Raw genomic sequence first — 21,382 nt, forward strand, 5'->3', positions numbered from 1 at the left:
AGCCTCCTTTTCTCTATAACCTCCTCCAGCCCCTACAACCCTCCCTATCTCTGTAACCTCCTCCAGCCCCTTCAACCTTCCCCATCTCTGTAACCTCCTCCAGTCCCTTCAACCTTGCCCATCTCTGTAACCTTCTCCAGTTCCTACAACCCTCCCTATCTCTGTAACCTCCTCCAGACCCTACAACCCTCCGTATCTCTGTAACCTCCTCCAGCCCCTACAATCCTCCCTATCTCTGTAACCTCCTCCAGCCCCTCCAACCCTCCCTATCTCTGTAACCTCCTCCAGCCCCGACAACCCTCCCTATCTCTGTAACCTCCTCCAGCCCCGACAACCCTCCCTATCTCTGTAACCTCCTCCAGCCCCGACAACCCTCCCTATCTCTGTAACCTCCTCCAGTTCCTACAACCCTCCCTATCTCTGTAACCTCCTCCAGTCCCTGAAACCCTCCCTATCTCTGTAACCTCCTCCAGCCCCTATAACCCTCCCTATCTCTGTAACCTCCTCCAGCCCCCTACAACCCTCCCTATCTCTGTAACCTCCTCCAGCCCCTGCAACCCTCCCTATCTCTGTAACCTCCTCCAGCCCCTATAACCCTCCCTATCTCTGTAACCTCCTCCAGCCCCCTACAATCCTCCCTATCTCTGTAACCTCCTCCAGCCCCACAACCCTCCCTATCTCTGTAACCTCCTCCAGTTCCTACAACCCTTCCTATATCTGTAACCTCCTCCAGCCCCTACAACCCTCCCTATCTCTGTAACCTCCTCCAGTTCCTACAACCCTCCCTATCTCTGTAACCTCCTCCAGCCCCTACAACCCTCCCTATCTCTGTAACCTCCTCCAGCCCCCACAATCCTCCCTATCTCTGTAACCTCCTCCAGCCCCCACAACCCTCCCTATCTCTGTAACCTCCCCCAGTTCCTACAACCCTCCCTATCTCTGTAACCTCCTCCAGCCCCCACAACCCTCCCTATCTCTGTAACCTCCTCCAGCCCCTACAACCCTCCCTATCTCTGTAACCTCCTCCAGTTCCTACAACCCTCCCTATCTCTGTAACCTCCTCCAGCCCCTACAACCCACCCTATCTCTGTAACCTCCTCCAGCCCTACAACCCTCCCCATCTCTGTAACCTCCTCCAGTTCCTACAACCCTCCCTATCTCTGTAACCTCCTCCAGTTCCTACAACCCTCCCTATCTCTGTAACCTCCTCCAGTTCCTGCAACCCTCCCTATCTCTGTAACCTCCTCCAGCCCCTACAACCCACCCTATCTCTGTAACCTCCTCCAGCCCCTACAACCCTCCCTATCTCTGTAACCTCCTCCATCCCCTACAACCCTCCCTATCTCTGTAACCTCCTCCAGCCCCTACCACCCTCCCTATTTCTGTAACCTCCTCTAGCCCCCAAACACTCCCAATCTCTGTAACCCCCTCCAGCTCCAAGAACCCTACCTATCTCTGTAACCTCCTCCAGCCCCTACAACCCTCCCCTTCTCTATAGCCTCCTTCATCCCCTACAACCCTCCCTATCCCTGTAACCTCCTCCAGCCCCGAAAACTCACCCTATCTCTGTAACCTCATCCAGCCCCTACAGCCGTCCCTATCTCTGTAATCTCCTCCAGTCCGGACAACCCTCCTCATCTTTGTAACCTCCTCCAGCACCTACAACCCCCCCTATCTCTGTAATCTCCTCCAGTGCCTACAGCCCTCTCTATCTCTGCAACCCCCTCCAGCCCCAAGAACCCTCCCTATCTCTGTAACCCTCCTCCAGTCCCTACAACCCTCCCTATCCCTGTAACCTCCTCCAGCCCCGACAACTCACCCTATCTCTGTAACCTCATCCAGCCCCTACAGCCGTCCCTATCTCTGTAATCTCCTCCAGTCCCTACAATCCTCCCTCTCTCTGTAACCTCCTCCAGTCCGGACAATCCTCCCTCTCTCTGTAACCTCCTCCAGTCCCTACAACCCTCCCTATCTCTGTGACCTCCACCAGCCCCTACAACCCTCCCTGTCTCTGTAACCTCCTCCAACCCCTACAACCCTCCCTATCTCTGTAACCCTCCTCCAGGCCGCGACAACCCTCCCTATCTCTGTAACCTCCCCCAGCCCCGACACCCTCCCTATCTCTGTAACCTCCTCCAGTCCCTACAACCCTCCCTATCTCTGTATCCTCCTCCAGCCCCTACAACCCTCCCTATCTCTGTAACCTCCTCCAGCCCCTTCATCCTTCCCCATCTCCGTAACCTCCTCCAGCCCCTTCAACCCTCCCTATCTCTGTAACCACCTCCAGCCCCTACAACCCTCCCCATCTCTGTAACCTCCTCCAGTTCCTACAACCCTCCCTATCTCTGTAACCTCCTCCAGCTGCTACAACCCTCCCTATCTCTGTAACCTCCTCCAGCCCCTACAACCCTCCCTATCTCTGTAACCTCCTCCAGCCCCTACAACCCTCCCTATCTCTGTAACCTCCTCCAGCCCCTACAACTCTCCCTATCTCTGTAACCTCCTCCAGCCCCTACAACCCTCCCTATCTCTGTAACCTCCTCCAGCCTCTACAACCCTCCCTATCTCTGTAACCTCCTCCAGCCCCTACAACTCTCCCTATCTCTGTAACCTCCTCCAGCCCCTACAACCCTCCCTATCTCTGTAACCTCCTCCAGTTCCTACAACCCTCCCTATCTCTGTAACCTCCTCCAGTCCCTACAACCCTCCCTATCTCTGTAACCTCCTCCAGGGCCCAACAACCCTCCCTATCTCTGTAACCGTCCTCCAGCCCCTACAACCCTCCCTATCTCTGTAACCTCCTCCAGGGCCCAACAACCTTCCCTATCTCTGTAACCCTCCTCCAGGCCCCTACAACTCTCCCTATCTCTGTAACCTCCTCCAGCCCCTACAACCCTCCCTATCTCTGTAACCGTCCTCCAGCCCCTACAACCTTCCCTATCTCTGTAACCGTCCTCCAGGCCCCGACAATCCTCCCTATCTCTGTAACCCTCCTCCAGGCCCCGACAACCCTCCCTATCTCTGTAACCTCCTCCAGCCCGGACAACCCTCCCTATCTCTGTAACCTCCTCCAGTCCCTACAACCCTTCCTATCTCTGTAACCTCCTCCAGGCCCCTACAACCCTCCCTATCTCTGTAACCTCCTCCAGTCCCTACAACCCTCCCTATCTCTGTAACCTCCTCCAGTCCCTACAACCCTCCTTACCTCTGTAACTGTCCTCCAGGCCCCGACAACCCTCCCTATCTCTGTAACCCTCCTCCAGCCCCTACAACCCTCCCTATCTCTGTAACCGTCCTCCAGCCCCTAGAACCCTCCCTATCTCTGTAACCTCCTCCAGCCCCTACAACCCTCCCTATCTCTGTAAACCTCCTCCAGGGCCCTGCAACCTCTAATTGCCCAGCATCTGAGTGGCTCTTGATTCGCCTGCGATGGGCCTGGAGGCCCCGGCTGGATTTTCACGGCATTCGATCGGTACTCATCCCCTTGCTTCTAGAAATTGAAAATCTCCGAGCCTGCTCTGGGCTCGAATCCGCGTCCCCTGGGGTTTCCCGGAGCCTCGGCCTGGCGTGCCGCTCAGGACGTGTTGATTTATTTTTCCTGTGCTCTGCTCCCCCCCCACTCCCCCGCCCCCCTCCCCCCCGCAGGAGCTGGTCGACATTAAGAGTGCGGACAAAGCGTACATTCGCAACATGGAGGCTGATGACAATGTCTTCTTCTGGCAGGCTCTAATTTTACCGGTATGTCCGTGCGGCACTGCAGCAGGGAGAACGCGCGGTGGGGCCGGAACGCCGAGCGGGGGAGGGGGGGGGGGCGTTCCGGGAGAATGGGGAACGCGAGGCCTTCGTTCAGCTTCTAACTCCCGAAATTCGGCAGCTGGCTGTTCACCGCCCCCCCCCCCCCCCCAGAACGTCCTGCAGCCGCTCCGAGACATCCTTGACCCTTGCACCAGGGGGGCAACATACCCTCCTGGAGTCTCGATTGCGTCCGCAGAACCGCCTGTCTATTCCCCTTACGATCGAGTCCCCCATCACTATAGCCCTGCCATTCTTCTTCCTGCCCAGCTGCCCAGCAGAGCCAGCCACGGTGCCATGAACCTGGCTGCTGCTGCCTTCCCCTGGTGAGCCGTCTCCCCCAACAGTATCCAAAGCGGTATATCTGTTTTGCAGGGAGATGACCGCAGGGGACACCTGCACTGCCTTCCTCCTCTTGCTCGGTCTTTTGGTCACCCATTTTCTATCTCCCTCAGTAACTTTCACCTGCGGTGTGACCAACTCGCTAAACGTGCTGCCCACGGCGTCCTCAGCATCGCGGATGCTCCAAAGTGAGTCCATCCGCAGCTCCAGAGCCGTCAAGCGGTCTGACAGGAGCTGCAGCTGGACACACTCCTTGCACGTCAAGGCGCCAGGGTCAGTGGGCGTGTCCCTGTGGGGAGTCTCCCTCCACAACCCCTCCCCTCCCTCAAGCCCGGCTCGCCCTCCCACTTCCTCCCGACGATGCCCGCTCCGTCGCCAGCATCTGCCCGCAGACATCCCAGAGCGTACCCTCCGCCAATAGGGATAGGGCGCGGCCCGGAAGCGAAGGCGACAGAACCCGAGGAAGAACCCGAGCGCCTCCCCCGCTCCGGGGCTGAAACTTCTCGGACGGATGAGGCCGTGCCAGTTGCGGCCTGCCCTCTGACCTCAGCCGCCAACCCTGCCGGGGGCCTCCTTGGTCAGGCCTCTTCCTGCCACCCCCGTTGCCGCTCCCCTGTCTCGGACAGCCTCCTTCAAACATCCCTGTGGGTCACCACTGGAGCCGGTCCCGCCAATGGGTCATAGAGACGGAGCGTTCCAGACCGTCACCGCCCTCTGGGTAAAAACCTTCCTCCTCAAATCCCCCCCCCCTAAACCTCCCGTCCCCTCACCTTGAACGTGCGGCCCCCTCGTAACTGACCCTTCAACTAAGGGGAACAGCTACTCCCTCTCCACCCTGTCCATTCCCTCATAATCCTGTCCACCTCCATCAGGCCACCCCTCACTCCTCTCTGCTCCAGGGAAAGCAACCCAAGCCTGTCCAACCTCTCTCCATAACTTGTTCCACCCCAGGCAACATCCTGGCGAATCCCCTCTGCTCCCCCTCCAGCGCTATCACATCCTCCCTGCAATGTGGCGACCAGAACTGCTCCCAGTGCTCCAGCTGTGGCCTCACCAGAGTTCTGTACAACTCCAACATGACCTCCCTGCTTTTGTAATCTACCCTCGATTGAGGAAGGCGGGTGTCCCGGAACCCTCACGGGAAGTGGAAATTGCGGGGACGGAGCAGGAGGCAGGAGTCGGAGCGGAGCTGAGGGGTGAGTCATTGCTCTGCGTTGAACCTCGAACCTCTTTCTCTTTCCCTTTCTGTCCCTCGTCCGCGACGGACAGCAACAGCCGCCTTACGACAAGGGAGCCTTCAGGATCCACATCAATTACCCCTCGGACTACCCGTTCAAACCTCCCAAAGTCACCTTCAAGACGCAGATTTACCACCCGAACATCGATGAGAAGGGGCAGGTGTGTCTGCCAATCATCAGCGCTGACAACTGGAAACCAGCAACCAAAACAATACAAGGTAAAGGTTCCCGCAGCCCGGGAGACCGTCTCCCCCCACCCCAGCTGGGAATGAGCCGAGATAGACACAGGGTAGAGCTCCCTCTCCATTACCCTGACAGTGTGTCCCCCACTTTATACCCAGTGTCAGCATCGAGCTCTCCCAGGACAGGTACAGCACGGGTTAGATACAGTGTAGAGCTCCCTCTACATTACCCTGACAGTGTTCCCCCCCCCCACTTTATACCCAGTGTCAGCATCGAGCTCTCCCGGGACAGATACAGCACGGGTTAGATACAGTGTAGAGCTCCCTCTACATTACCCTGACAGTGTGTCCCCCACTTTATACCCAGTGTCAGCATCGAGCTCTTCCAGGACAGGTACAGCACGGGTTAGATACAGTGTAGAGCTCCCTCTACATTAACCTGACAGTGTCCCCCACTTTATACCCAGTGTCAGCATCGAGCTCTCCCAGGACAGGTACAGCACGGGTTAGATACAGTGTAGAGCTCCCTCTACATTAACCTGACAGTGTCCCCCACTTTATACCCAGTGTCACCATCGAGCGCTCCCAGGACAGGTACAGCACGGGTTAGATACAGTGTAGAGCTCCCTCTACATTACCCTGACAGTGTCCCCCCCACTTTATACCCAGTGTCAGCATCGAGCTCTCCCAGGACAGGTACAGCACGGGTTAGATACAGTGTAGAGCTCCCTCTACATTACCCTGACAGTGTGTCCCCCACTTTATCCCCAGTGTCAGCATCGAGCTCTCCCAGGACAGGTACAGCACGGTTTAGATACAGTGTAGAGCTCCCTCTACATTACCCTGACAGTGTGTCCCCCACTTTATACCCAGTGTCAGCATCGAGCTCTCCCAGGACAGATACAGCACGGGTTAGATACAGTGTAGAGCTCCCTCTACATTACCCTGACAGTGTGTCCCCCACTTTATACCCACTGTCAGCATCGAGCTCTTCCAGGACAGGTACAGCACGGGTTAGATACAGTGTAGAGCTCCCTCTACATTACCCTGACAGTGTGTCCCCCACTTTATCCCCAGTGTCAGCATCGAGCTCTCCCAGGACAGGTACAGCACGGTTTAGATACAGTGTAGAGCTCCCTCTACATTACCCTGACAGTGTGTCCCCCACTTTATACCCAGTGTCAGCATCGAGCTCTCCCAGGACAGATACAGCACGGGTTAGATACAGTGTAGAGCTCCCTCTACATTACCCTGACAGTGTGTCCCCCACTTTATCCCCAGTGTCAGCATCGAGCTCTCCCAGGACAGGTACAGCACGGTTTAGATACAGTGTAGAGCTCCCTCTACATTACCCTGACAGTGTGTCCCCCACTTTATACCCAGTGTCAGCATCGAGCTCTCCCAGGACAGATACAGCACGGGTTAGATACAGTGTAGAGCTCCCTCTACATTACCCTGACAGTGTGTCCCCCACTTTATACCCAGTGGCAGCATCGAGCTCTCCCAGGACAGGTACAGCACGGGTTAGATACAGTGTAGAGCTCCCTCTACATTACCCTGACAGTGTGTCCCCCACTTTATACCCAGTGTCAGCATCGAGCTCTCCCAGGACAGCTACAGCACGGGTTAGATACAGTGTAGAGCTCCCCTACATTACCCTGACAGTGTCCCCCCCACTTTATACCCAGTGTCAGCATCGAGCTCTCCCAGGACAGATACAGCACGGGTTAGATACAGTGTAGAGCTCCCTCTACATTACCCTGACAGTGTGTCCCCCACTTTATACCCAGTGTCAGCATCGAGCTCTCCCAGGACAGGTACAGAACGGGTTAGATACAGTGTTGAGCTCCCTCTACATTACACTGACAGTGTGTCCTCCACTTTATACCCAGTGTCAGCATCGAGCGCTCCCAGGACAGGTACAGCACGGATTAGATACAGTGTAGAGCTCCCTCTACATTACCCTGACAGTGTGTCCCCCACTTTATACCCAGTGTCAGCATCGAGCTCTCCCAGGACAGGTACAACACGGGTTAGATACAGTGTAGAGCTCCCTCTACATTACCCTGACAGTGTGTCCCCCCACTTTATACCCAGTGTCAGCATCGAGCTCTCCCAGGACAGGTACAGCACGGGTTAGATACAGTGTAGAGCTCCCTCTACATTACCCTGACAGTGTGTCCCCCCACTTTATACCCAGTGTCAGCATCGAGCTCTCCCAGGACAGGTACAGCACGGGTTAGATACAGTGTGGAGCTCCCTCTCCATTACCCTGACAGTGTGTCCCCCACTTTATCCCCAGTGTCAGCATAGAGCTCTCCCAGGACAGGTACAGCACGGGTTAGATACAGTGTAGAGCTCCCCCTACATTACCCTGACAGTGTCCCCCCCACTTTATACCCAGTGTCAGCATCGAGCTCTCCCAGGACAGATACAGCACGGGTTAGATACAGTGTAGAGCTCCCTCTACATTACCCTGACAGTGTGTCCCCCACTTTATACCCAGTGTCAGCATCGAGCTCTCCCAGGACAGGTACAGAACGGGTTAGATACAGTGTTGGGCTCCCTCTGCATTACACTGACAGTGTGTCCTTCACTTTATACCCAGTGTCAGCATCGAGCGCTCCCAGGACAGGTACAGCACGGATTAGATACAGTGTAGAGCTCCCTCTACATTACCCTGACAGTGTGTCCCCCACTTTATACCCAGTGTCAGCATCGAGCTCTCCCAGGACAGGTACAGCACAGGTTAGATACAGTGTAGAGAACGCTCTACATTACCCTGACAGTGTGTCCCCCACTTTATACCCAGTGTCAGCATCGAGCTCTCCCAGGACAGGTACAGCACAGGTTAGATACAGTGTAGAGCTCCCTCTACATTACCCTGACAGTGTCCCCCCCACTTTATACCCAGTGTCAGCATCGAGCTCTCCCAGGACAGGTACAGCACGGGTTAGATACAGTGTAGAGCTCCCTCTGCATTACCCTGACAGTGTCCCCCCCACTTTATACCCAGTGTCAGCATCGAGCTCTCCCAGGACAGGTACAGCACAGGTTAGATACAGTGTAGAGCTCCCTCTACATTACCCTGACAGTGTCCCCCCCACTTTATACCCAGTGTCAGCATCGAGCTCTCCCAGGACAGGTACAGCACGAGTTAGATACAGTGTAGAGCTCCCCCTACATTACCCTGACAGTGTGTCCCCCACTTTATACCCAGTGTCAGCATCGAGCTCTCCCAGGACAGATACAGCACGGGTTAGATACAGTGTAGAGCTCCCTCTACATTACCCTGACAGTGTGTCCCCCACTTTATACCCAGTGTCAGCATCGAGCTCTCCCAGGACAGGTACAGAACGGGTTAGATACAGTGTTGAGCTCCCTCTACATTACACTGACAGTGTGTCCTCCACTTTATACCCAGTGTCAGCATCGAGCGCTCCCAGGACAGGTACAGCACGGATTAGATACAGTGTAGAGCTCCCTCTACATTACCCTGACAGTGTGTCCCCCACTTTATACCCAGTGTCAGCATCGAGCTCTCCCAGGACAGGTACAACACGGGTTAGATACAGTGTAGAGCTCCCTCTACATTACCCTGACAGTGTGTCCCCCCACTTTATACCCAGTGTCAGCATCGAGCTCTCCCAGGACAGGTACAGCACGGGTTAGATACAGTGTAGAGCTCCCTCTCCATTACCCTGACAGTGTGTCCCCCACTTTATCCCCAGTGTCAGCATAGAGCTCTCCCAGGACAGGTACAGCACGGGTTAGATACAGTGTAGAGCTCCCCCTACATTACCCTGACAGTGTCCCCCCCACTTTATACCCAGTGTCAGCATCGAGCTCTCCCAGGACAGATACAGCACGGGTTAGATACAGTGTAGAGCTCCCTCTACATTACCCTGACAGTGTGTCCCCCACTTTATACCCAGTGTCAGCATCGAGCTCTCCCAGGACAGGTACAGAACGGGTTAGATACAGTGTTGAGCTCCCTCTACATTACACTGACAGTGTGTCCTTCACTTTATACCCAGTGTCAGCATCGAGCGCTCCCAGGACAGGTACAGCACGGATTAGATACAGTGTAGAGCTCCCTCTACATTACCCTGACAGTGTGTCCCCCACTTTATACCCAGTGTCAGCATCGAGCTCTCCCAGGACAGGTACAGCACAGGTTAGATACAGTGTAGAGCTCCCTCTACATTACCCTGACAGTGTCCCCCCCACTTTATACCCAGTGTCAGCATCGAGCTCTCCCAGGACAGGTACAGCACGGGTTAGATACAGTGTAGAGCTCCCTCTACATTACCCTGACAGTGTCCCCCCCACTTTATACCCAGTGTCAGCATCGAGCTCTCCCAGGACAGGTATAGCACAGGTTAGATACAGTGTAGAGCTCCCTCTACATTACCCTGACAGTGTCCCCCCCACTTTATACCCAGTGTCAGCATCGAGCTCTCCCAGGACAGGTACAGCACGAGTTAGATACAGTGTAGAGCTCCCTCTACATTACCCTGACAGTGTGTCCCCCACTTTATACCCAGTGTCAGCATCGAGCTCTCCCAGGACAGGTACAGCATGGGTTAGATACAGTGTAGAGCTCGCTCTACATTACCCTGACAGTGTGTCCCCCACTTTATACCCAGTGTCAGCATCGAGCTCTCCCAGGACAGGTACAGCACAGGTTAGATACAGTGGAGAGCTCCCTCTACATTACCCTGACTGTGTCCCCCCCACTTTATACCCAGTGTCAGCATCGAGCTCTCCCAGGACAGGTACAGCACTGGTTAGATACAGTGTAGAGCTCCCTCTACATTACCCTGAAAGTGTCCCCCCCACTTTATACGCAGTGTCAGCATCGAGCTCTCCCAGGACAGGTACAGCACGGGTTAGATACAGTGTAGAGCTCCCTCTACATTACCCTGACAGTGTGTCCCCCACTTTATACCCAGTGTCAGCATCGAGCTCTCCCAGGACAGGTACAGCACGGGTTAGATACAGTGTAGAGCTCCCTCTACATTACCCTGACAGTGTCCCCCCCCACTTTATACCCAGTGTCAGCATCGAGCGCATCGAGCGCTCCCAGGACAGGTACAGCACGGGTTAGATACAGTGTAGAGCTCCCTCTACATTACCCTGACAGTGTCCCCCCCACTTTATACCCAGTGTCAGCATCGAGCTCTCCCAGGACAGGTACAGCACAGGTTAGATACAGTGTAGAGCTCCCTCTACATTACCCTGACAGTGTCCCCCCCACTTTATACCCAGTGTCAGCATCGAGCTCTCCCAGGACAGATACAGCACGGGTTAGATACAGTGTAGAGCTCCCTCTACATTACCCTGACAGTGTGTCCCCCACTTTATACCCAGTGTCAGCATCGAGCTCTCCCAGGACAGGTACAGAACGGGTTAGATACAGTGTTGAGCTCCCTCTACATTACACTGACAGTGTGTCCTTCACTTTATACCCAGTGTCAGCATCGAGCGCTCCCAGGACAGGTACAGCACGGATTAGATACAGTGTAGAGCTCCCTCTACATTACCCTGACAGTGTGTCCCCCACTTTATACCCAGTGTCAGCATCGAGCTCTCCCAGGACAGGTACAGCACAGGTTAGATACAGTGTAGAGCTCCCTCTACATTACCCTGACAGTGTCCCCCCCACTTTATACCCAGTGTCAGCATCGAGCTCTCCCAGGACAGGTACAGCACGGGTTAGATACAGTGTAGAGCTCCCTCTACATTACCCTGACAGTGTGTCCCCCACTTTATACCCAGTGTCAGCATCGAGCTCTCCCAGGACAGGTACAGCATGGGTTAGATACAGTGTAGAGCTCGCTCTACATTACCCTGACAGTGTGTTCCCCACTTTATACCCAGTGTCAGCATCGAGCTCTCCCAGGACAGGTACAGCACAGGTTAGATACAGTGGAGAGCTCCCCCTACATTACCCTGACTGTGTCCCCCCCACTTTATACCCAGTGTCAGCATCGAGCTCTCCCAGGACAGGTACAGCACTGGTTAGATACAGTGTAGAGCTCCCTCTACATTACCCTGAAAGTGTCCCCCCCACTTTATACGCAGTGTCAGCATCGAGCTCTCCCAGGACAGGTACAGCACGGGTTAGATACAGTGTAGAGCTCCCTCTACATTACCCTGACAGTGTGTCCCCCACTTTATACCCAGTGTCAGCATCGAGCTCTCCCAGGACAGGTACAGCACGGGTTAGATACAGTGTAGAGCTCCCTCTACATTACCCTGACAGTGTCCCCCCCCACTTTATACCCAGTGTCAGCATCGAGCGCATCGAGCGCTCCCAGAACAGGTACAGCACGGGTTAGATACAGTGTAGAGCTCCCTCTACATTACCCTGACAGTGTCCCCCCCACTTTATACCCAGTGTCAGCATCGAGCTCTCCCAGGACAGGTACAGCACAGGTTAGATACAGTGTAGAGCTCCCTCTACATTACCCTGACAGTGTCCCCCCCACTTTATACCCAGTGTCAGCATCGAGCTCTCCCAGGACAGGTACAGCACGAGTTAGATACAGTGTAGAGCTCCCTCTACATTACCCTGACAGTGTCCCCCCCGGTTTATACCCAGTGTCAGCATCGAGCTCTCCCAGGACAGGTACAGCACAGGTTAGATACAGTGTAGAGCTCCCTCTACATTACCCTGACAGTGTCCCCCCCACTTTATACCCAGTGTCAGCATCGAGCTCTCCCAGGACAGGTACAGCACGAGTTAGATACAGTGTAGAGCTCCCTCTACATTACCCTGACAGTGTGTCCCCCACTTTATACCCAGTGTCAGCATCGAGCTCTCCCAGGACAGGTACAGCATGGGTTAGATACAGTGTAGAGCTCGCTCTACATTACCCTGACAGTGTGTCCCCCACTTTATACCCAGTGTCAGCATCGAGCTCTCCCAGGACAGGTACAGCACAGGTTAGATACAGTGGAGAGCTCCCTCTACATTACCCTGACTGTGTCACCCCCACTTTATACCCAGTGTCAGCATCGAGCTCTCCCAGGACAGGTACAGCACGGGTTAGATACAGTGTAGAGCTCCCTCTACATTACCCTGACAGTGTGTCCCCCACTTTATACCCAGTGTCAGCATCGAGCTCTCCCAGGACAGGTACAGCACGGGTTAGATACAGTGTAGAGCTCCCTCTACATTACCCTGACAGTGTCCCCCCCCACTTTATACCCAGTGTCAGCATCGAGCGCATCGAGCGCTCCCAGGACAGGTACAGCACGGGTTAGATACAGTGTAGAGCTCCCTCTACATTACCCTGACAGTGTGTCCCCCACTTTATACCCAGTGTCAGCATCGAGCTCTCCCAGGACAGGTACAGCACGGGTTAGATACAGTGTAGAGCTCCCTCTACATTACCCTGACAGTGTCCCCCCCCACTTTATACCCAGTGTCAGCATCGAGCGCATCGAGCGCTCCCAGGACAGGTACAGCACGGGTTAGATACAGGGTAGAGCCCCCTCTACATTACCCTGACAGTGTCCCCTCCACTTTATACCCAGTGTCAGCATCGAGCTCTCCCAGGACAGGTACAACACAGGTTAGATACAGTGTAGAGCTCCCTCTACATTACCCTGACAGTGTGTCCCCCACTTTATACCCAGTGTCAGCATCGAGCGCATCGAGCGCTCCCAGGACAGGTACAGCACGGGTTAGATACAGGGTAGAGCTCCCTCTACATTACCCTGACAGTGTGTCCCCCACTTTATACCCAGTGTCAGCATCGAGCTCTCCCAGGACAGGTACAGCACGGATTAGATACAGTGTAGAGCTCTCTCTACATTACCCTGACACTGTCCCCCCCACTTTATACCCAGTGTCAGCATCGAGCTCTCCCAGCACAGGTACAGCACGGGTTAGATACAGTGTAGAGCTCCCTCTACATTACCCCGACAGTGTGTCCCCCACTTTATACCCAGTGTCAGCATCGAGCTCTCCCAGGACAGGTACAGCACGGGTTAGATACAGTGTAGAGCTCCCTCTACATTACCCTGACAGTGTCCCCCCCACTTTATACCCAGTGTCAGCATCGAGCTCTCCCAGGACAGGTACAGCACGGATTAGATACAGTGTAGAGCTCTCTCTACATTACCCTGACAGTGTCCCCCCCACTTTATACCCAGTGTCAGCATCGAGCTCTCCCAGGACAGGTACAGCACGGGGTAGATACAGTGTAGAGCTCCCTCTACGTTACCCTGACAGTGTCCCCCCCACTTTATACCCAATGTCAGCATCGAGCTCTCCCAGGACAGGTACAGCACGGGTTAGATACAGTGTAGAGCTCCCTCTACATTACCCTGACAGTGTGTCTCCCACTTTATACCCAGTGTCAGCATCGAGCTCTCCCAGGACAGGTACAGCACGGGTTAGATACAGTGTAGAGCTCCCTCTACATTACCCCGACAGTGTGTCCCCCACTTTATACCCAGTGTCAGCATCGAGCGCTCCCAGGACAGGTACAGCACGGGTTAGATACAGTGTAGAGCTCCCTCTACATTACCCTGACAGTGTCCCCCCCACTTTATACCCAGTGTCAGCATCGAGCTCTCCCAGGACAGGTACAGCACGGATTAGATACAGTGTAGAGCTCTCTCTACATTACCCTGACAGTGTGTCCCCCACTTTATACCCAGTGTCAGCATCGAGCTCTCCCAGGACAGGTACAGCACGGGGTAGATACAGTGTAGAACTCACTCTACATTACCCTGACAGTGTGTACCCCACTTTATACCCAGTGTCAGCATCGGGCTCTCCCAGGACAGGTACAGCACGGGTTAGATAGAGTGTGAGCTCCCTCTACATTACCCTGACAGTGTGTCCCCCACTTTATACCCAGTGTCAGCATCGAGCTCTCGCAGGACAGGTACAGCACGGGTTAGATACAGTGTTCAGCTCCCTCGCCATTACCCTGACAGTGTGTCCCCCACTTTATACCCAGTGTCAGCATCGAGCTCTCCCAGGACAGGTACAGCACGGGTTAGATACAGTGTAGAGCTCCCTCTACATTACCCTGACAGTGTGTCCCCCACTTTATACCCAGTGTCAGCATCGAGCTCTCCCAGGACAGGTACAGCACGGGTTAGATACAGTGTAGAGCTCCCTCTACATTGCCCTGACAGTGTCCCCCCCACTTTATACCCAGTGTCAGCATCGAGCTCTCCCAGGACAGGTACAGCACGGGTTAGATACAGTGTAGAGCTCCCTCTACATTACCCTGACAGTGTCCCCCCCACTTTATACCCAGTGTCAGCATCGAGCTCTCCCAGGACAGGTACAGCACGGATTAGATACAGTGTAGAGCTCCCTCTACATTACCCTGACAGTGTCCCCCCCACTTTATACCCAGTGTCAGCATCGAGCGCTCCCAGGACAGGTACAGCACGGGTTAGATACAGTGTAGAGCTCTCTCTACATTACCCTGACAGTGTCCCCCCCACTTTATACCCAGTGTCAGCATCGAGCTCTCCCAGGACAGGGACAGCACGGGTTAGATACAGTGTAGAGCTCCCTCTACATTACACTGACTGTGTGTCCCCCACTTTATACCCAGTGTCAGCATCGAGCTCTCCCAGGACAGGTACAGCACGGGTTAGATATAGTGTAGAGCTCTCTCTACATTACCCTGACAGTGTCCCCCCCACTTTATACCCAGTGTCAGCATCGAGCGCTCCCAGGACAGGTACAGCATGGGTTAGATACAGTGTAGAGCTCCCTCTACATTACACTGACAGTGTGTCCCCCACTTTATACCCAGTGTCAGCATCGAGCTCTCCCAGGACAGGTACAGCACGGGTTAGATACGGTGTAGAGCTCCCTCTACATTACCCTGACAGTGTCCCCCCCACTTTATACCCAGTGTCAGCATCGAGCTCTCCCAGGACAGGTACGCTCGGGTTAGATACAGTGTAGAGCTCCCTCTACATTACCCTGACAGTGTGTCCCCCACTTTATACCCAGTGTCAGCATCGAGCGCGACCAGGACAGGTACAGCACGGGTTAGATACAGTGTAGAGCTCCCTCTACATTACCCTGACAGTGTGTCCCCCACTTTATACCCAGTGTCAGCATCGAGCTCTCCCAGGACAGGTACAGCACGGACTGGAGAGAGAGATATGGACAGAAACACACATAGACGGAGGGATAGAGAGAGACACACAGATGGAGATATAGAGAGCCACACAGAGACGGAGGGATAGAGAGAGACACACAGACGGAGGGATAGAAGAGAGAAACACTGATGGAGGGATAGAGAGAGACACACAGACGGAGGGATAGAGAGAGGGACACATAGATGGAGGGACAAAGAGAGACACACAGACGGAGGGACAGAGTGAGACACACAAACGGAGAGATAGAGAGAGACACACACAAACGGAGGGATAGAGAGAGACACACTGTTGGAGGGATAGTGAGAGAGGCACACAGACGGAGAGATAGAGAGACACACACAGACGGAGGGATAGTGAGAGAGGCACACAGACGGAGAGATAGAGAGAGACACACAGACGGAGGGATAGAGAGAGAGACACAGACGGAGGGATAGAGAGAGAGACACACAGACGGAGGGATCGAGAAACACACAGACGGAGGGATAGAAAGAGAGACACACAGACAGAAGGATAGAGAGAGACACACAGCGGACGGATAGATAGAGACACACAGACGGAGGGATAGAGAGAGACACACAGACAGAGGGATAGAGAGAGACACACACAGACGGAGGGATAGAGAGACACACAGACGGAGGGATAGAAAGAGACACACACAGACGGAGGAATAGAGAGAGACACACAGATGGAGGGATAGAGAGAGACACACAGACGGAGGGATAGAAAGAGACACACACAGACGGAGGGATAGAGAGAGACACACAGACGGAGGGATAGAGAGAGATAGACAGACGGAGAGATAGAGAGAGACACACAAATGGAGGGATATAGAGACACACAGACGGAGGGATAGAGAGAGACATACAGACGGAGGGATGGAGAGAGAGAGACAGACGGAGGGATAGAGAGAGCCACACAGACGGAGAGATAGAGAGTGAGACACACAGACGGAGGGATAGAGAGTGAGACACACGACGGAGGGATAGAGAGAGACACACAGACGGAGGGACAGAGAGAGACACACAGACGGAGGGTTAGAGAGAGACACACAGACGGAGAGATAGAGAGAGACACACAAACGGAGGGATAGAGAGACACACAGATGGAGGGATAGAGAGAGACATACAGACGGAGGAATGGAGAGAGAGAGACAGACGGAGGGATAGAGAGAGCCACACAGACGGAGAGATAGAGAGAGACACACAGACGGAGAGATAGAGAGTGAGATACACAGACGGAGGGATAGAGAGCGAGACACACGATGGAGGGTTAGAGAGTGAGACACACGACGGAGGGATAGAGAGAGAGAGACACACAGACAGAGATATAGAGAGAGTCACACAGACGGAGGGATAGACAGAGACACACAGACGGAGGGATAGAGAGAGACACACAGACGGATATAGAGAGAGACACACAGACGGAGGTATAGAGAGAGACACACAGACGGAGGGATAGAGAGAGACACACAGACGGAGGGATAGAGAGAGAGACACAGATGGAGGGATAGAGAAAGACACACAGACGGAGGGATAGAGAGAGAGACACACAGACGGAGGGATAGAGAGAGAGACACAGACGGAGGGATAGAGAGAGACACACAGACGGAGGGATAGAGAGAGACACACAGACGGAGGGATAGAGAGAGACACAGACGGAGGGATAGAGAAAGACATACAGACGGAGGGATAGAGAGAGAGAGACACACAGATGGAGGGATAGATAGAGACACACAGACGGCGGGACAGAGAGAGAGAGACACACAGACGGAGGGATAGAGAGACACACACAGACGGAGGGGTAGAGAGAGACACACAGACGGAGGGATAGAGAGAGACAAACAGACGGAAGGATAGATAGAGACACACACAGGCGGAGGGATAGAGAGACACACAGACGGAAGGATAGAGAGAGAGACACACAGACGGAGGGATAGAGAGAGCCACACAGACGGAGGGATAGAGAGAGACACACAGACGTAGGGATAGAGAGAGCCACACAGACGGAGGGCTAGAGAGAGACAAACAGACGGAGGGATAGAGAGAGATACACAGACGGAGGGATAGAGAGAGTCACACAGACGGATGGGATATAAAGAGACACACAGAGGAGGGAATGAGAGAGACACACAGACGGAGAGATAGAGAGTGAGACACACAGGCGGAGGGATAGAGAGAGAGACACACAGACGGAGAGATAGAGAGAGACACACAGACGGTAGGATAGAGAGAGACACACAGACGGAGAGATAGAGAGAGACACACAGAGGGTGGGATAGAGAGAGACTCACAGACGGAGGGATAGAGAGACACACAGACGGAGAGATGGAGAGAGACACACAGACGGAGAGCTAGAGAGAGACACACAGATGGTGGGATAGAGAGAGACACACAGACGGATGGGATAGAAAGAGACACATAGAGGAGGGATTGAGAGAGACACACAGACGGAGAGATAGAGAGTGAGACACACAGGCGGAGGGATAGAGAGAGAGACACACAGACGGAGAGATAGAGAGAGACACACAGACGGTAGGATAGAGAGAGACACACAGACGGAGAGATAGAGAGAGAAACACAGAGGGTGGGATAGAGAGTGACTCACAGACGGAGGGATAGAGAGAGCCACACAGACGGAGAGATGGAGAGAGACACACAGACGGAGAGATAGAGAGAGACACACAGACGGTGGGATAGAGAGAGACACACAGACGGAGGGATAGAGAGAGAGACACACAGCCGGAGAGATAGAGAGAGACACACAGACGGAGGGATAGAGAGAGACACACAGACGGAGGGATAGAGAGAGACACACAGACGGAGAGATAGAGAGAGACACACAGACGGAGAGATAGAGAGAGACACACACAGAGGGAGGGATAGCGAGACACACAGACGGAGGGGTAGAAAGAGACACACACAGACGGAGGAATAGAGAGAGACACACAGACGGAGGGATAGAGAGAGACACACAGACGGAGGGATAGAAAGAGACACACACAGACGCAGGGATAGAGAGAGCCACACAGACGGAGGGCTAGAGAGAGCCACACAGACGGAGAGATAGAGAGAGACACACAAATGGAGGGATAGAGAGACACACAGATGTAGGGATAGAGAGACATACAGACGGAGGGATGGAGAGAGAGAGACAGACGGAGGGATAGAGAGAGCCACACAGACGGAGAGATAGAGAGTGAGACACACAGTCGGAGGGATAGAGAGTGAGAAACACGACGGAGGGATGGAGAGAGACACACAGACGGAGGGATAGAGAGAGACATACAGACGGAGGGATAGAGAGAGACACACAGACGGAGGGATAGAGAGAGACACACAGACGGAGAGATGGAGAGAGACACACAGACGGAGAGATAGAGAGAGAGACACACAGACGGAGGGATAGAGAGAGACACACAGACGGAGGAATAGAGAGAGACACACACGGCGGGATAGAGGAAGACACACAGACGGAGGGATAGAGAGAGAGACAAACAGATGGAGGGATAGATAGAGACACACAGACCGCGGAATAGAGAGAGAGTGACACACAGACGGAGGGATAGAGAGAGACACACAGACGGAGGGATAGAGAGACACACAGACGGAGGGATAGAGAGACACATACAGACGGAGGGATGGAGAGAGAGAGACTGACGGAGGGATAGAGAGCCACACAGACGGAGAGATAGAGAGTGAGACACACAGACGGAGGGATAGAGAGTGAGACACACGACGGAGGGATAGAGAGAGACACACAGACGGAGGGATAGAGAGAGAGAGACACACAGACGGAGGGATAGTGCGAGAGACACACGACGGAGGGATAGAGAGAGACACACAGACGGAGGGATAGAGAGAGACACACAGACGGAAGGATAGAGAGAGACACACAGACGGAGGGATAGAGAGAGACACACAGACGGAGGGATAGAGAGAGACACACAGACGGAGGGATAGAGAGAGAGACACAGATGGAGGGATAGAGAAAGACACACAGACGGAGGGATAGAGAGAGACACACAGACGGAGGGCTAGAGAGAGACACACAGACGGAGGGATAGAGAGAGAGACACAGATGGAGGGATAGAGAAAGACACACAGGCGGAGGGATAGAGAGAGAGACACACAGACGGAGGGATAGAGAGAGAGACACAGACGGAGGGATAGAGAGAGACACACAGACGGAGGGATAGAGAGAGACACACAGACGGAAGGATAGAGAGAGAGACACAGACGGAGGGATAGAGAAAGACATACAGACGGAGGGATAGAGAGAGAGACACACAGATGGAGGGATAGATAGAGACACACAGATGGCGGGACAGAGAGAGAGACACACACAGACGGAGGGATAGAGAGACACACACAGGCGGAGGGATTGAGAGAGACAAACAGACGGAGGGATAGATAGAGACACACACAGGCGGAGGGATAGAGAGAGACACACAGACGGAGGGATAGAGAGAGAGACAAACAGACGAGGGATAGAGAGAGACACACAGACGGAGGGATAGAGAGAGACACACAGACGGAGGGATAGAGAGAGATACACAGACGGAGGGATAGAGAGAGACAAACAGATGGAGGGATAGAGAGAGACACACAGACGGAGGGATAGAGAGAGACACACAGAGGAGGGAATGAGGGAGACACACAGACGGAGGGAGAGAGAGTGAGACACACAGACGGAGAGATAGAGACTGAGACACACAGGCGGAGGGATAGAGAGAGACACACAGACGGTGGGATAGAGAGAGACACACAGACGGAGAGATAGAGAGAGACACACAGACGGTGGGATAGAGAGAGACACACAGACGGAGAGATAGAGAGAGACACACAGAGGGTGGGATAGAGAGAGACACACAGACGGAGGGATAGAGAGAGACACACAGATGGAGAGATGGAGAGAGACATACAGACGGAGAGATAGAGAGAGACACACAGACGGTGGGATAGAGGGAGACACACAGACGGAAGGATAGAGAGAGACACACAGACGGAGAGATAGAGACAGACACACAGACGGAGGGATAGAGAGAGAGACACACAGACCGAGGGATAGAGAGAGACACACAGGCGGAGAGATAGAGAGAGACACACAGACGGAGGGATACAGAGAGACACACAGACGGAGGGAACAAGAGAGACACACAGACGGAGGCATAGCGAGAGACACACAGACGGAGAGATAGAGAGAGACACACAGACGGAGAGATAGAGAGAGACACACACAGAGGGAGGGATACAGAGACACACAGACGGAGGGATAGAAAGAGACACACACAGACGGAGGAATAGAGAGAGACACACAGATGGAGGGATAGAGAGAGACACACAGACGGAGGGATAGAAAGAGACACACACAGACGCAGGGATAGAGAGAGACACACAGACGGAGGGCTAGAGAGAGCCACACAGACGGAGAGATAGAGAGAGACACACAAACGGAGGGATAGAGAGACACACAGATGGAGGGATAGAGAGAGACATACAGACGGAGGGATGGAGAGAGAGAGACAGACGGAGGGATAGGGAGAGCCACACAGACGGAGAGATAGAGAGTGAGACACACAGTCGGAGGGATAGAGAGTGAGAAACACGACGGAGGGATAGAGAGAGACACACAGACGGAGGGATAGAGAGAGACATACAGACGGAGGGATAGAGAGAG

The 21,382-nt window shown here is 54.1% G+C and overlaps 1 protein-coding gene across 1 annotated transcript in view; it reads left to right on the top strand.

The window, feature by feature from the left end:
* Nucleotides 1-21,382, top strand: part of LOC140410101 (ubiquitin-conjugating enzyme E2 L3-like) — an 81,091-nt gene that overhangs the window by 11,428 nt on the left and 48,281 nt on the right. The window contains exons 2-3 of the mRNA XM_072498040.1: nt 3,646-3,738; nt 5,404-5,590. Coding sequence (XP_072354141.1) covers nt 3,646-3,738; nt 5,404-5,590 — 280 coding nt within the window. The remainder of the gene's footprint in view (nt 1-3,645; nt 3,739-5,403; nt 5,591-21,382) is intronic.

This window comes from Scyliorhinus torazame, chromosome 4, assembly GCF_047496885.1.
Source record: "Scyliorhinus torazame isolate Kashiwa2021f chromosome 4, sScyTor2.1, whole genome shotgun sequence".
NCBI lineage: Eukaryota > Metazoa > Chordata > Chondrichthyes > Carcharhiniformes > Scyliorhinidae > Scyliorhinus > Scyliorhinus torazame.